This window comes from Stegostoma tigrinum, chromosome 11 (assembly GCF_030684315.1).
Source record: "Stegostoma tigrinum isolate sSteTig4 chromosome 11, sSteTig4.hap1, whole genome shotgun sequence".
NCBI classification, from domain to species: domain Eukaryota; kingdom Metazoa; phylum Chordata; class Chondrichthyes; order Orectolobiformes; family Stegostomatidae; genus Stegostoma; species Stegostoma tigrinum.
In genome coordinates this window covers 62,559,579-62,576,990 of record NC_081364.1, presented here as the reverse complement: position 1 = coordinate 62,576,990, position 17,412 = coordinate 62,559,579, and the positions used below count along the sequence as shown (strand labels likewise).

The following is a 17,412-nucleotide window of genomic DNA, read 5'->3' as shown; positions in this document are numbered from 1 at the left end:
GGCCATAGGGAAGATATCATAGGACTGGGGGACAGCTAATGTACTTCCACTTTTCAGGAAACTTGGTAGAAATAAACCATGGAATGAAAGACTAGTAAGTGTCACATCGGCAGTTGGAAACTATTGGAGAAAATTCTAAAGGGAAGAATTAATCTCCCATTCAAGGAGAAAGGTTTGATCAGAGATAGTCAGTGTGGCTTTGTCAAAGGGATGTCATGCCTAACAAATCTGATAAATTTTTCAAGGTGTTGGGTAAGTTGTGTAGATGAAGGTAGTTGATGTATTTTATATGGATTTCAGCAAAGTCTTTGGCACATAGGAGATTGATAAAGATTGTAAAAGTACATGGGAATCAGGGTAATCTGGCAAGTTGAATTCAAAATTGCTTAGTTGTAGGAGACAGAGGGTGGTGGGAGAAGGCTATTTGTGTGACTGGAGGCTGGTGTCCAGTAGCGTACCACATGCTGGGTCCCTTATTTTTTATGATATAAAAACAATATAGAACTGAATGGGCCTGAGGAAGATAGATGGTAAGCAATTTTGCGGATGACACAAGGATATTGGTAAGGAAAAAGGTCTTAGGTTATGGACTGGTCAGATGGGCAGATCAGTGGCAGATGGAATTTAACCTTTAAAAGTGTGGGGTCATGCACTTTGAAAGAAGTATCAAAATAAGGGATTTCTCAATGAATAACAGGACACTAGGAAGCTCAGGAGAATCTTGGGGTGCTTGTCCATTGATCACTGAAGGAATGGCAGGACGCTATGAAGGTGAGATGAATAGAGGAATCTTGGAGAGCTTGTCCACAGATCCCCGAAGGTAGCAGGTTAATAGAGTAGACAAGACGACGTACAGGACAATTGCTTTTATCAGTCATGGCACAGATTATAACAGCAGGGAGGTAATATTGGAGCTGGACAAATCTCTTGTTTGGCCACAGCTGGAGGACTATTTGCAGCTGTGGTCACCACACACTTGAGAGGGTGCAGAAGAGATTCATCAGAATGTTGCCTAGAATGAGGTGCTTCAACTGTAAAGAGAAGATGGATAGGATCAGGTTATTTTCTTTAGTGCACGCAATGATAGAATCCCGAGAATGTGGAAACAGGTCGTTTGGTCCATCAAGTCCACAATAACCCTCTGAAGAGCATCCCACGCAGTCCCTCACCCATACCCTATAATCCTGCCCATCCCTGGACACGATGGACAATTTACCATAGCCAATTCACCTAAACTGCAGTGAGAAACCAGAGCATCTGGAGGAAACCCATGCAGATACGGTGAGAATGTTTAAACGTCGCACAGACAGTCACCTGAGGGTGGAATTGAACCCAGATCTCTGGTGCTGTGAGGCAGCAGTGCTAGCCCCTGAGCCAGCTGATTGAGGTCCGATGAGGGGCATGGGCAAGGTGAGTTGCTGTACCCCTTATTTGAAGGAGGCATTATTTTAAAGCAAAAGGCAGGAGATTTAGAGGGGATCTGAGGAAAACATTTTTTCATCTAGAGGATAGTGGGAATCTGGAATACACTGCCTGAGAGGGTAGTTAAAAACTCGCAACTTTCAAGAAAGAGTTGAATAAGCACTTGAAATGTCATAACATTTAAGGTTATGGACCAAATGCCAGAAAGTGAGTTAAATACTAAATAAAAACTGAAAGAACGCAGATGCTGTAAATCAGGAACAAAAACAGAAGTTGCTGGAAAAGCTCAGCAGGTCTGGCAGCGTCTGTGAAGAAAAAAATCAAAGTTAACGTTTTGGATCTGGTGACCCTTCCTGAGAACTCAAATCTGATTTCTGAGGAAGGGTCCCAACCTGAAACGTCAACTTTCCTGCTCCTCTGATGCTGCCTGGCCCGCTATGTTCCTCCAGCTCTGCACTGTGTTATCTCTGACTCCAGGTTTGGCAATTCTTACTACCTCTGTCACTGAATGAGTATCGTTTGCACCCACGCCACGTTTAAAAGCCCATTGTGCATCTGGATAAGCATTGTCAGTCTGGAGCTTCCTACATGGTTCCTGACATCTGCTCTGGACATGGCAGACGAGGGGATATTGACACTCTGCTGTGCAGACATAAACCTGAAGGTCTTGCTGGATTGGGTTGTGGTAGAGGCAGGAATGACCACCCCAAGTGACTGACTAACCATTTCCAAGCCCCTGGACAGGTATCAAAGCAGTATTAGACTGACCTTAACTTACTGAGCTGGGAGCTCCTGATTAAAGCCAACCTCCTGAGGCCTGCTAACAAGTTTCCTTCATTTGTGTCTGTGCTAAGCGGGCAAGGCAAGACTGAAATAATATAAGTCTGGTCTCTGACTGAGACAGCAAAGTGCAGAAACAAAAGTCAGTTCAGGGCAGGGATACTATGAGCATCCAGGTGGGGTCAAAGTGACAGCAAGAAAGAGCCTGGAGATGAAGACTAGTCCAGTCCATAAGTGCACAGTATCCTTGTAGTAGTAGTACAATGATAGTTGCAGATGGTGTCTGAGGTGCCTCACTGAAATAGAGAAATGTCCTGTAAGTGGATTGGAGATGTACCATGTGGGTTCTTAGAAACTGGCATATATTGGATGCCGATGTCTGTGTTCACAGGACGCATATGGACATTGGGTTTGTGGCCAGTGCAACTTCAGGGTTATTTAGAGCAAGCTGAATTTGTCAGTTAACTGTTCTGGTTTCTATGTTGCATTTTCTTGATGTCTAGCTTGTCTGGTGAGTTTGGTAAGATAGAAAGTTGAACACTGAAGAGGTGAGTTGGGCCATCACTCAGGCATTAAACAAGCAATAATCCCCAACAATTGGCGACTCACTGATGCCTGGCAAGAAACTCACCTGAGTTGCTCTCAACATGGAGGCAGGCCTCACTGGACTTCTTGTCCAATTTTGTCACAAATTTCGTTATAGCCCACGTTGTTCAGACAGCTCTAAGTTTCCAACCAATATTTCTAACATTTTACTGTCATAGCCTAGAAGTTTATTTTAATCATCCCACAGTGATCTATCAGTGATCTATTTCATTTCTGATTATTTTTACACTATTGATGTATTTGAAGTGTCATGACTGTCTGGGGCAGCATGCTAGGAATCAAGCTCACTATTCTAGGAGACACTGCAAAAGGTAAAGATTTTAAAATAAGTACACAAAATTTTTCTTGGCCTCCTTTAGTGATATGAAGAAACGTTTGGAGGCAATGGATACTGCAAAGGCTACAGGCTCTGACAACATTCTGGCAATACTACTGAAGACTTGTGCTCCAGAACTTGCCACTCCCCTAGCCAAACTGTTCCAGCAGAATTACAACCCTCGCAACTACCCACAATGTGGAAAATTGCCCAAATAAAAACAAAACAGGACAAATCCGACCCAGCCAAGTACCGCCCCCATCACTCTACTGTCAATCATCAGTAAAGTGAAGGAAGGTATCACCAACAGTGCTTTCAAGCATCACCTGCTCAGCAATAAGCTGCTCAGTGATGCCCTGTTGGGGTTCTGCCAAGGTCACTCAGCTCCTGACCTCATTACAGCCTTGGCCCAAAAACAGACAAAACAGCCGAATTCCAGATGTGAGGTGAAAGTGACAGCCATCGATATCAGGGCTGCATTTGACTGAGTGTGGCATCAAGGCGCCCTACCAAAACTGGAATCAATAGGTATCGGGGGAAAAGCCTCTAATGGCTACAGTCTTACGTGATACATGCAAAGATGGTCATGGTTGTTGGAAGTCAGTTATCTCATCTTCACAACATTTGTGCAGGAGTTCCTCAGGGTAGTGTCTTAGGCCCAACCGTCTTCAGCTACTTCAATGACCTTCCCTCCATCATGAGGTAAGACGTAGCAATGTTCACTGATGTTTGCACAATGTTCAGCACCACTTGCGATTCCTCAGATACTGAAGCAGTTCATGTCCAAATGCAACAAGATCGGGACAATATTCAGGCATAGGCTGGCAAGTGGCAAGTAACATTCACACCACACAAATGCCAGTCTATGACCATCACCAATGAGAGGAAACCTAACCACCGCCCCTTATCATTCAATGGTGTCACCTTCACTGAATCCCCTACTATCAACATCCAGAGAGTTATCATTGATCAGAACTCAACTGAACTCATCACATAAATGCAGTGGCTGCAAGAGCAGGTCAGGGGCTAGGAATACCGCAGAACAAATCAGGAGTGTGATGGAATACTCCCCACTGGATGAGTGCAGCCCCCAACGACACTAAAGAAGTCTGATGCTTAGTCACAGCAGTGTGTACTATCTACAAAATGTACTGGAGAATTCATCAAAGATCTGCAGACAGCACCTTCCAAACACATGATTACTTCCATCTAGAAGGACATGGGCAGCAGATATATGGGAACACCACACCTTCAAGTTCCTGTCCAAGCTAACCACCATCCTGACTTGGAAATATATTGCCATTCCCTCATTGTTGGTGAATCCAAATCCTGGAATTTTCTCTCTAATGGAATTGTGGGTTAACCCACAGCAGGTGGCCTGCAGTGGTTCAAGAAGGCAGCTCACCACCACCTTCTCAAGAGCAACTAGGGATGGGCAAGAAATGCTGGCCAGCCAGTAACGCCCACATCCACAAAATGGATTTTGAAAAAAACTCAAAAAATAGGGACAAGTAGGTTATTGGTGAATGTAAGCTTAAAGGCAGTTCAGTAGTTGCTGAGATGATCCTTAAGCTGGTCAGAATGTTGCTTTTTCATCAAGTTTTTTTTGGAATCTTCCATTCGTTTGCAAGCAACTCAAGGTGGCTGGTGTACTTATAAAAGGTCTCTGTCTTATCAGTTAAATATCACAGGTCCAACAACTGCTGAGTGAAGATGAATTGGTTTTCTTCAGGTTTAAAATAGGTTTTGGTTGCACAGAACAGAGAGATAGCTTCTGGTGCTGGTGGAGATCAAAACACTCTCTCTATTTTGTTTCTAGGCCGAAGCTTTAAATTGAGGGGTGAAAGATATAGGACAGATGTCAGAGGTAGTTTCTTTACTCAGAGAGTAGTAAGGAAATGGAACGCTTTGCCTGCAACGGTAGTAGATTCGCCAACTTTAGGTACATTTAAGTCGTCATTGGATAAGCATATGGACGTACATGGAATAGTGTAGGTTAGATGGGCTTCAGATCGGTATGAGAGGTCGGCACAACATCGAGGGCCAAAGGGCCTGTACTGTGCTGTAATGTTCTATGTTCTATAAGCTGTTTAGTTACCTGAGAACCAATCACGTGGTCGTTGGCAAGCAATAGGCTCTTGTTATCAATAACTGATCACTAGCCCATGGACCAATCAACCTTTTGTTGGTACCCATCTGCATCTGTGTACAGAACATCTTCAGCTTCAATCTGTCTGTAATCCAAACTTCATTTACCGTTTATTCAAACATTTGTTTACAAAATCAGAAGGACCTGTTGGTCCAAAACATCATCTCCCAAACCATCCACAATCTCATCACTTCAGGTGACCTCCCACCCACAGCCTCCAACCTCATCGTTCCCCAACCTCGCACTGCCCATTTCAATCTGCTTCCCAAAATCCATAAACCTGACCGCTCTGGTTAACCCATTGTGTCCGCCTGCTCCTGGTCCACCAAACTTATCTCCACATATCACAACTCCATTTTCTCCCCCTTGGTCCAGGAACTCCCTACATATGTCCGTGACATCCACACCTTCCACCTCCTCCAAAACTTCAGATTCCATGGTCCCCAACACCTTATCTTTACTATGGACATCCAGTCCCTATACACTTGCGTTCCCCATACAGGTGGCCTAAAGTCCCTCCGCTTCTTCCTGTCCCACAGGCCTGACCAGTCCCCTTCCACTGACACCCTCATCTGCTTAGCTGAACTTCTCCTCACCATTCACAACTTCTCCTTCAATTCGTCCCACTTCCTACAGACAAAGGGGGTGGTTATGGGTACTCACATGGGCCCAAGCTATGCCTGCCTCTTTGCAGGATATGTGGAACAATCCCTCTTCCGAAGCTACACTGGCCCTATCCCCCATCTCTTCCTCTGTTACATCGATGACAGAATAGGCACTGCCTCGTGCTCCCACGAGGAGCTCGAACAGTTCATCCACTTCACTTACACCTTCCACCCCAACCTTAAGTTCACCTGGGCCATCTTCAATACCTCTCTCTCCTTCCTGGGCCTCTCTGTTTCCATTTCTGGCAACCACCTAGAAATCGATATCCATTTCAAGCCTACCGACTCCCATAGCTACCTAGAATACATCTCCTCTCACCCACCTTCCTGCAAAAATGCCATCCCCTGTTCCCAATTCCTTCACCTCCACTGCATCTGCTCCCAAGATGAGGCATTCCACTTCTGGACATCCCAGATGTCCTCGTTTTTCAAGGACAGCAACTTCTCCTCCACAGTCGTCAAAAACGGCCTTGACCATGTTTCTCGCACACCCTCCCTGCAACAACAACCAAAACAGAATCCCCCTCATCCTAACAAAGCACCCTACCAACCTCCGGATCAAACACATCACCCTCCGGCACTTCCGTCATCTGAAACTTGACCCCACTACCAAAGACAATCTTCCCTTCCCATCCTTCTCTGCCTTCTGGAGGGACCACTCTCTCCGTGACTCTCTTGTCCGCTCCACACTCCCCGCCAGCCCCACCACCCCCGGCACTTCTCACTGCAACTGCAGGAAGTGCTACATCTGCCCCTACACCTCCCGCCTCATCCCCCTCCCAGGCCCCAAGAAGGCCTTCCACGTCAAGCAGACGTTCACCTGCACATCTGCTAATGTGGTATACTGTATCTGTTGTTCCCTCCTCTACATCGGGGAAACCAAGCAGAGGCTTGGAGACTGCTTTGTGGAACACCTACACTCGGTCCGCGACAAATGACTGCACCTCCCAGTCGCAAACCATTTCAACTCCCCCTCCCACTCCTTGGACGACATGTCCATCCTGAGCCTCCTCCAGTGCCACAACGATGCCACCCGAAGATTGCAGGAACAGTACCTCATATTTTGCTTGGGAGCTCTGTATCAGTGTAGGCCTCACAAGCTTCAAAATCTCCCCACCCCCGACTGCATCCCAAAACCAGCACAGCTTGTCCCCGCCTCCCTAACCTGACCGTACTTCTTCTCACCTATCCACTCCTCCCACCTCAAGACCCAACCCCACCTCCTACCTACTAGCCTAGTCCCGCCTCCTTGACCTGTCCATCCTCCCTGGACTGGCCTATCCCCACCCTAACTCCCTACCTACACTCACCTTTACTGGCTCCATCCCGGCCTCTTTGACCTGTCTGTTTCCTCTCCACCTATCTGCTTCTTTATCCATCTTCCATCCTCCTCTCTCTATTTACTTCTGAATCCCCTTCCCCTCCCCCATTTCTGAAGAAGGGTCCAGACCTGAAACTTCAGCTTTCCTGCTCCTCTGATGCTGCTTGGCCTGCTATGGTCATGCAGCTCCACACCTTGTTATTTTTGTTTACAAAATGTTTTCCATAAGTGTCAGGTTGCTTGCTTTTCAAAATATGAAATAAATCTTTAAAACAGTTTTAAAATAGATTTGTCAACATAGAACATAGAACGTAGAACATTACAGCACAGTACAGGCCCTTCGGCCCTCGATGTTGTGCCGACCTGTCAAATTTCAGTACATAAAAAATGAGGAAAACACAGTACTTACAGTAGAACATTTAGTTTTAATCTTGTCCTCTTTGCCTTATTAATTTTAAACAAAAACTTTTTCCAATGTTATATCAGTTGCATTTCTTACAGCTTACACTGCAGTGGAAATAAAGCTGCTGACCATTGCAAAGCAACATGATTTAGTGATTCAGTGCTGAAACTAAAAATCACAAAAGGTGACGCTACTGTGAAGTTAAAATATTTTAGTGAAAAAATACAACTGACCATAAAACAGGAGGCTGTTAAAAACCCTAGGTCATCATTGGTCTAAAGATCTGTAAGGCTTTTATAGCAGCCAAAAAGAAACAGCAGACAGCGAAACATGCAGGATTGATTTCTCAGTTTGAAGTAGGACCCAACATATATTGTATCAGAGATAATGGGAACTGCAGATGCTGGAGAATCCAAGATAACAAAGTGTAGAACTGAATGAACACAGCAGCATCAGAGGAGCAGGAAAGCTGACGTTTCAGGTCTGGACACTTCTTGGCCTGCTGTGTTTGTCCAGCTCTACACTTTGTTATATCGGATTCGCCAGCATCTGCACTTCTCATTATCTCTGAAACAATTTTAACTTCATTGCTTTAGGGATGCCTAACTTGAAGAAGGTTCAGGACAAACCCTCTGGACAAACCTCAGGGGATCTTTCTCCCACTGCAATCCATCTTTGATCGCCTCCCCCTCTTTCCCTATTTATTTCAGAATCTTCTCCCCATCCCCCTCTCTGATGAAGGGTCTAGGCCCGAAACGTCAGCTTTTGTGCTCCTAAGATGCTGCTTGGCCTGCTGTGTGCATCCAGCCTCACACTTTGTTATCCCAACAAATATTGCTGCCCAAAAGAATACCAAAACAAATGATTGCTCTGTCTTCTGTGTTTCTAGCCAATGAACCTGACTTATTCTTTGAAAAAATTTCCTGATCACCTCCCATAAAAATGTCCATTTTCTTCTGAATTTTGATATGCTTTAAGAAAAATAATGCTTGAAGGTAAAAGGTACTGAGTAAACCGATACCTGTGCATGAGCCTGGGACTGCATCTGTTCAAATTCCTCCAGTCGAACACCTTTTATCAGGGTCACAAAGAACAGGGACATGGCAGCCACTTTGTTGCATTCAGCATGTACTTTGCACAGGGCTACAATCACTTCAGGTTTGGTCAACAGGGTGTTAAAGGAAAATGCCTTTCTGTTTTGAGCAAATGGGTAATCTGGGAGTTGTACACGTCCTAGGGAGACAGAATAACATTGATTATATTTTCAAAACAAAAGGGTCAATGCATAAATATCGTTATTAATACAATTAAATAACTCGGAATAGACTACATAAGTGCATAGATCAACAAATGTTTTCTTTGAATCACTCAGAGGATGTGAGCATCACTGACTAGGCCAGTATTTGTTGCCCATCCCTATTTGCCTTTGAAAAGGTGTTGAAGCTTTCTTGGCCCACTTGACCCACGGTCTAACAAGCATAAGGAATGGCAGTGACAATTTTCCACCGGCAATTCCACCATATCTGAGATGCTCTGAAAGAATCTATTTAAATTTGTATTTGGATATTCTAACAAAATTAAGTAAAATAGTTAGTCAGGACAAGCTAACCTATTAAAAACATAATCTAAATCCTGAGTAACGAAGTAACTATTAAACTGACCTTATAATTGATTAACACACTCGCACACCCTCAACTACATCTCCCACAAACCACTTATACTCCCAGACCCTGACCAAACAGAACAAGCCCCACCACCAACACCATCACCACCAACATCACAGCAGCACCCTGCCAACCCCACCCCCACACACTGGTCACAAACAATCTTGACCATATCACTGGTCACTGCAGACTGAAGATAGTCATCTGTGAAACACAAGTAGTACAAATTACTTTAAAAGTCGCACCTGTGAGCGGCAATGCATAAAGATAATCTAAGGTCTCATAGGCTATACAGGGACATGGAATTGATCTCCTCTCACCTTGAACAGTAATTATTTGCCAACATGCTCTTATTGGCAATGATGCCTTTCTTGGGTAATGTGGGGGTGGGAAAATAAGGTATCAATAATCAACAACAATCACAATTATCTACCACATATGTATGGCATGGCTTGTGCTGCGTTCATTGAAATAAAGTCCTTTTGTCAAAGGTTTATGCAGATTCATGTTGAGGCCTTCCTTGTCAGAGTCCTTCACGTCCCACTGAATATGGGACTACGATGAAATATTATTTCTATGTAGGCTGCTGTCATTACTGAGGACCTGTGCTATTTCCTTTTCCCTATACAGGTTCATTGGAAGTGTAGACAATAGATCTAGAACAGCAGGAGTCATCATCACTATTGCTGCAATATAACAAAAGTGCAGACAAATTGAGTAGGAATATGAAGTACAATCCAGCAGCAACCTCCAGCAGCTGCAAGAGTCTCCACATGAAGAAGTTGCAGCTGAAGATCTCCTCTGGATGTACAAGGGGCCCAGAGTGGATCCTCCCCAACGTTATTCCTCTAAATGAGTAAGGCACAGTGTTGCTACACCATGAGGATGTTAGGGGATAATGTAACAGAAATATAACAATTGATGGAATAGTACCAGCAACATGACAGTGCGGGCAGCCATCTTATTCCAGTGGCTATCAATGTGACAGCTGCACTACATGGTTATGCAACTGCTTGCTCTATGCAACCACTGGGGTTCTATATGGGTTCTATCAAATCATCCACCCACAAATGTACTAAGGTTGTTACTGACGTAATTTGTGGCGGTTCACACTGCTTCATCTCATTTCCCAGTGACGAGGTCAGTGCTGCAGCCCAGGAAGTAAGCTTTGGCAACATAGTTGGATTCCTCCAGGTGCAAAGCACTCTCAACTGCACACCTGTTAAAGTGAATGCACCATATCATAACACACCGGACATCTGTGATCATTGCTACTACATCTATGCCAAGTATCCTAGAGGCTTCCATGATGCCTTTATCCCGGAGAACTCTCATACTTTTGCTTTGTTTCAAGGGTCAGATACCTACAAGGTTAATTACTTCGAGCCAAGTGCTGTCCTCTGTACAAAATGAAAGAATTGCGGATGCTGTAAATCAGGAACAAAAACCGAAATTGCTGAAAAAGTTCAGCAGTCTGGCAGTATCTGCAAAGAAAAAAAATCAGAGTTAACATTTTGGGTCCAGTGACCCTTCATTTCTGAGGAAAGGTCGCCGGTTCCGAAACGTTAACTCTTATTATTTTCTTCGCAGATGCTGCCAGGCCCGCTGAGCTTTTCCAGCAATTTTTGTTTTCGTTGCTGCCTTCTGTAATCATGGCTGCTAACTCCATTCTGTAACTCCTGGCTGAGATTGAGAAGAAGCAATGTAGCCCTATTCTTTAACTGGGGCCATGAGCGGAGCAGATATTAAGTCTGCTGAACATGAAATTCCAAAGCTAGTATCAGTTTGAGGGATCCTTGCAACACACTCCAGACAGTATACCACACAATCCTGGTATGCTATCCTCCACACAACTGGAGGAGGTGAAAGAGGAAGTGATGGATGTTAAAGAAATGGAATAGCAACAGTCTCCCAAAGATGAAGATGAGGACTTTAAGCAGAAGGAACACCACCTTCTGTATGATAAAACACTTTGGTACAGGTACATCAAGCCTGTTAGGACTTAATTGACACCAGTTTTAGTTGATGCAAACTGGGAGCAGTGATCGTTCTATGATGATGATTGACTGACTGTAAATTTATAACTATTTGAATGGTAAGTAGTCAGTTCCCAGAAGGAACTTGAAGGATAAATTTTAAATTCAAGATGTTGCTTGATTGGTAGTCAACAGAATTCTGTTAGCATTGGGATGATAGGGGAATTCAACTTGTTGAACGTTAAGGAATGCCAAGCAATGTTTTGGAAACCTCAAGAATAAGGAGGTCGAATAAGGGAGATCTGCCAGCTGTGCATTGGAATAGTCAAATATACAAGTAGCAAAGGATTTAATGAGGGTTTTAGCAGATTCCATAATGCACATATAGTCTTTGTTAGATATATCCAAATTATGAAACCTTTATATGTTAACATATACAGAGAACGTAATGATACTACTTGACTGCATCACCTAATAAAAGAGTCCATGAGAAAATCAAAAACGGGTCTTGAAAACCAAAAGGTAGCCTCCAAAAGATCCAAATATATACCCTTGAAAAATTTTAAGTACAGCCCTCAAAAATTATTTTGAATCCTGGCAATGATGTTATGCTGAACCTTTATAAAACTCTGGTTAGGTCACAACTAGAGTATTACATTCAAGTTCTGATTATAGTAGAAATGTCCGAGTCTTTTGAGAGAGTACAGAGGAAAATCGTAAGAATTGTTCCAGGGAGGTTTTTCTGAAGTAACATGCAACTCAATTTTACTGGGGGCAATGGTCTACATCTCCCGGTGAAAAACATTCCAAGCCAGAAACCCACCCATAATACTGCAGGCTGCCTGTGTTAATGGGAACCAGGTTCAATCTCTTAAAGCAAGATGTCTGCCCTATCTCAGAAAGAGATCTGACATAACTCCAAAGAGGCCGCTAACCTATCACAAAGTCACTCTTTATTTATACGTGGAGAGTTCTTGACATTGATTCAGCACCCTCAGAGCTAACGCTCAGTTTGAATAGAGCCTCTGAAGCTCCTGTTTATATCTGTGAGCCAGGACTCCCCGATTGGTTCAGATTAACAGCTCCAATTAAGGAATTCATTCAATGAGGTCCATCCAACTGACCTCATTACAATCAGACAATGCCCCTCTTTTAGAGTTGTTCGTCAATCAGACAACTTGCAGCTTTGTAGACCTAGCAATTTCAGGTTCAAGTAGTGACTGCTGCTGGGACAGCAAGGATTTTTGAAGATGAAGTGTCTGAACAACAGGGTTAGATTGAAAGGCCTTACTGAGGGGTGTAGGGTGCTGAATGTGATAAGGTTTAGGTGACAGGGGTCAAAGGAGGATATGAAGTTGAGAAGATGCCTGTATTGGTCGCAAGGTGGTACTTGTCCCTCCAGCTGTGAGAATAAGGTAGCAGGGGCAATAAGTGACCACCAACAAGTCTAAAGACCTGTTTGTTTTGGAGCAAAGAAAATTTTTTATACAGTTGTGCAAAATTTTCACAAGCTTGGATAAGATAGACAAAGGAAAACTCCCAAACAGCTGACGGCACAAAGATTAGGGGCGACAGAGTTAAAATTTGAATAAGAGATACAGGAGGAATGTCAGGAACAACTTTTTTACCCAGTGAACAGTAATGACCTGGAACTTATTGGCTAAGCGGATGTAGGATTGGACACAGCGATTTCAAAAGTAATTGGTTGGGCACTTTAGTAGAATAAATTTAGAAGACATCTGGTTGAGTCAGTGTGGGGCTCACTGAATTGTTCTACATCCACCATGAATTCAATGGGCTAATTTCTGTTTGGTATATGACGAAGAATTAAAAACTGCAATAAATTTAAGCTTTGTAATGTGGCAAGCCATGAAGATATCCAGCTTACCTTTGCTTGGTACCTTTTCTTCCTTTTTATCTGGAAGAGTAACATAAGAAAATACTTTGGGGTCTGACATCACCATGTGATCAAAAGTAATTTTGTTCATGGTGCGATTATACTCCAGACGAACCTCCTGTTCTGTCTTTTTAAAATAGTTTGGTAACCTATAAAAGATAGGAAATCAAAATATATAACAAACAGGAATTTTTATTTAAAAACCGAAAGATCCCTTCATGATGAGAATAGATAAATACAATGAAATATGACCTCCACTTGGGGAACCAAAGGAAAGCCTTTCCAACTGATATGAAACAAGCAAAATAATTTGTGTGCCACTTCATATCATCATTTCTTCTCAATCATACATAGTGATTATTATGCAAGCATTAATTTAGTTCACTCTATAACACTCTTATTCTGAGACAATTCAAATACTACTCTGTATGTTAGTATTATGTCTCATTTGTAACTTCTCTGTAGTATTGAGGGATCATTGAATAATGTTTTGTCTTTCAGAAATTATATCAGATGCTGAAAAATAATTGATTAGTTATTCTGGACAAATAACTATTGGGACAATCTGAAAGGGCTAAGGCTCTTTTTTACAGAAAAGAGGAGAGCTGACTATATAGTTTCTTGAAAATTAGGAATTGTTTTGACAGAGTACAAGTAGAGAATAGGCTTCCAGTTATAGAATGCAAAACCAGAAGTCATAGTGTTGTCCATAATGAATCCAATTAAAAAATCAGGAGAAATCCAGAAAATGGGTGGAATATGGAGGAAAGCATATACACTCCAAAAACAGCATGTAAGCACAATTTTCTAACGTCAGGAAGATAGCACTGCTGAAATTGTTAAGCAGACTACACTCATTAGGATCTGTTTTTACAACTTAAACCTATTTATAATCTTAGAACACAGATTCTTGCCTTATGGAGAATCACCACTGTGAGTTCTAACAAGTAAGGCTTCCCTAAATCAATAACTACCAAGCCTTACATGAAATTTAACCGATTAGATAAAGCTTCTCAGAATAAGAAAAGGCTATCCTCAGTAAAAATTAACAGTGATCAAAAAAATTAACAGTGATCAAAACAATATATGGAATATAAAATAAGAGGAACCTAGTTAGAATTAAGAGATTACCCCTTCATATAAGAAATTAATTATGCCATCCAAATCACAACCATAAGTATGACAGCATACATTCAATAGTTAAATTTGGGTAACTTGCTGAGGTAACTCTCATTCGGTCGTGAAATATAGTAATGTCACTTTAATATCTCACTGATGCCCTACTTAACATTTTTACTGTAACTGTTAACAATTGAGATTTGATTCTCTATTAGAGACGAGCATGTATCATGTTTCATTTTCCTACAACGCAGATAATGTGTTTGACTGTTTGCCATCCAATTCTGAATTGCGTTTGATTCTTTAACAAACTTTGATATTTTTAGAAATTATGTTGTCTTTTGTATTCTTCAGTGTCGCTAATTTGAGAACCTGATTCTGTACATTACTGAGGACATTATTGAAGAGTAAACTGGATGCTAATAATACCTAGATAGTTATAACCTGATTTTAATTTGCTCAAAAGTTTAAGAGTATGATAATAATCTCAGCTGGCTCCTTTCTTCTGGACAAAGATTGATCAATCCTTCACACCTATTTAAGCATTTTTGGAATGTGTCTTTCTCTTCCTGAGTTTGAAAGGTATCTTTTGAGAGAAATTCCTACCCTGCTATTGTTGGAAAATTGGGCTAGGAGTATATCATTCTCGTTAAGCCAGTGTTAGTCCACTGGCTAAAGGTAATAAAAAGTAAGAGAAATGCTGGGCCATGAGGTTACAGATTATGTTGGAATAGAATTCTGTTGCTATTGATGGCTCACAGTGCCTCATGGGAGCCCAGTTGAGCTGTTTGATCTGTTCTGAATCTCTCACTTTGCACAGTGATTGTGCAACACAAGATAATGAAAAACACCTTCAATGTGAAAACAGAACTTTATCTCTACAAGACAAAAACAGAAATTTCTGGAAAAGCTCAGTAGGTCTGGCAGCACCTATGGAGAGAAATCAGAGTTAACATTTTGGGTTGAGTAACCTTTCCTCAGAACTATGCTGGTGGATGGAGACAGTTCAGGACTTTGCTCCAGAAAGAAGCAGAGAGCCCTGAGACCATCTTGGTGGGGGATGGATGTGTAAAGGCATTGCACATCCATGGTAAAGAGAAGGCGGCTGAAGTCCACAAACTGTAAATTCTGGAATTGGCAAAAAGCATCTGACGAATTGTGGGTCTAAGTGGGCAGGGACTGGTCCAGGGGAGAAAAGACTGAGTTGAGATCAGAACAGTTGAGTTCTGCAGGGCAGGAACTGGCAGAAACAATGGGTCTGCCCAGACAGTCCTGTTTGTGAATCTTGAGAAGGAGACATCTGTTTCCATTTCTAGGGATAGTCTGGCCACTAATATCCACTATAAACCCACCGGCTCCCACAGTTACTGGACAATACGTCCTTGCATTCTGCTTCCAGTAAAGACTGAATTCCATTCTCCAAGTTCCTCCTTGTCTGTTGCATTTGTTTTGATGATGCCAACTTCGACAAGAGAGCCTCTGAAATGTCCACTTTCTTTCTCAACCAAAGATTCCTCAGTACTGTTACTGACAGGATCCTCAGCTGGCTATGACCTATCTCCCACATATCAGCCCCCACCCCTCTCTTCCTTCTTGGTACAGTGATGGGGTTCCCTTTGCCCTTACCTACCATTCAACCAACATCCATATCCAGAGGATCATTAGCTGCCATTTCCGCCACCTCCAATAAGATGCCACCACCAGGCACATTCTCCTCCCCTCCCTTGTTAGCCTTCTGCAATGACCATTCCCTCTGGGACACCCTAGTCCACTCTTCTTTCACTCCCAACACACCATCACAGTTTCACGGCATCTTCTGCTGGAACCACAGAAGGTGTAACACCTGTCCATTTACTTCCTCCCTCCTCAGTATCCAGGGCCCAAACATACCTTTCAGGTGAAACAGTGCTTTACCTGCACCTCACACAATCTAGTCTACTGTATTTGCTGCTTACAATATGGTCTCCTCTACATTGGGGAAACGATGCATGGACTGGGTAACTGCTTAATGAGAAGACTTGCATTCTGTTTGTAAAAAAAGACCCTGAGATTCCAGCTGCCTGCTACTTCAACACACCACCCTGTTCCCTGGCCAACATCTCTGTCTCAAGCTTGCTGCAGTGCTACAGTGAAGCTCAGTGCAAGCTGGAAGAACTGTAACTCATTTTCCCTCTGGGGACTCCACTGCCTTCCGGACTCAATACCGAGTTCAATAACCTTAGGAACTGAACTCTCCTATTCCCTTACCCCAAGCCCCACAACCAGGCCTTGGTATCACACAGTCTGCTATTACACACCACCCAATGTTAGCCACCAACAGTACCCATTAACAGTTATTCACCCTCCTAGCCAGATCGTTATCCACTCCTTTGTCTGTCTAACTGTTCTTCTCTCTCTTTGGGCTCTATCCCCACCTCTGATTTACTCCTTAACAGCACCCCCACTCTATCTTCTACATAAAAACTGACATTTTCCCAGCTACCATCAGTTCTGAGGAAGGGTCACTTGATCCGAAATGTTAACTCTGATTTCTCTCCACAGGCGCAGTCAAAACTCGCTCAGTTTTTCTAACAATTTCAATTTATGTCTCTGATTTACAGCATCTGCAGTTCTTTCGGTTTTCATCTTCACAAATGCTGCATAAAGCTTCTGCTGCAGAAGTTTCAGAAATGATGGTTTTAATGGTCTGACATACAGGAAAATGTTGATGGGTATTTATCCTTCCAGCACTACCACTCCAGCCCACCTATCTGCATGTCAACCCAAATTACTGCCAAGTTGGTGCAGTCTAAAGCTAAGACTTATAGCTGTATAACAGCAGAGAAAGAGGCTATTTGGTTCATCATATCGACAGCATTCAACAAAGATCTGACTGGACTAATCCTACTTAACAACTGTGGGGAGGCTATGGTAATACATATGATTATGTAATTACTAATTCAGTGTTTTGAGAGTTTCTGACTCAACCATTCTTTCAGGCAGGGTGTTGTGAATATCAAGGTCACACTGATCTTGAGTACTTTCTAGCGTCCTACCATTTATAATGTAATCACTTGCCTTGTTAGCCCTTCCCAAGTGCATTACCTCAGACTTT

General features: G+C 42.8%; 1 protein-coding gene across 1 annotated transcript in view; it reads right to left on the bottom strand.

Annotated features, from left to right (window-relative positions):
• Nucleotides 1–17,412, bottom strand: part of dnah1 (dynein, axonemal, heavy chain 1) — a 392,016-nt gene that overhangs the window by 330,585 nt on the left and 44,019 nt on the right. Inside the window, exons 9-10 of the mRNA XM_059649497.1 lie at nt 13,191–13,348; nt 8,684–8,895 (exon numbers count right to left, since the gene is read on the bottom strand). Of these exons, the coding sequence (XP_059505480.1) occupies nt 8,684–8,895; nt 13,191–13,348 (370 nt within the window). The remainder of the gene's footprint in view (nt 1–8,683; nt 8,896–13,190; nt 13,349–17,412) is intronic.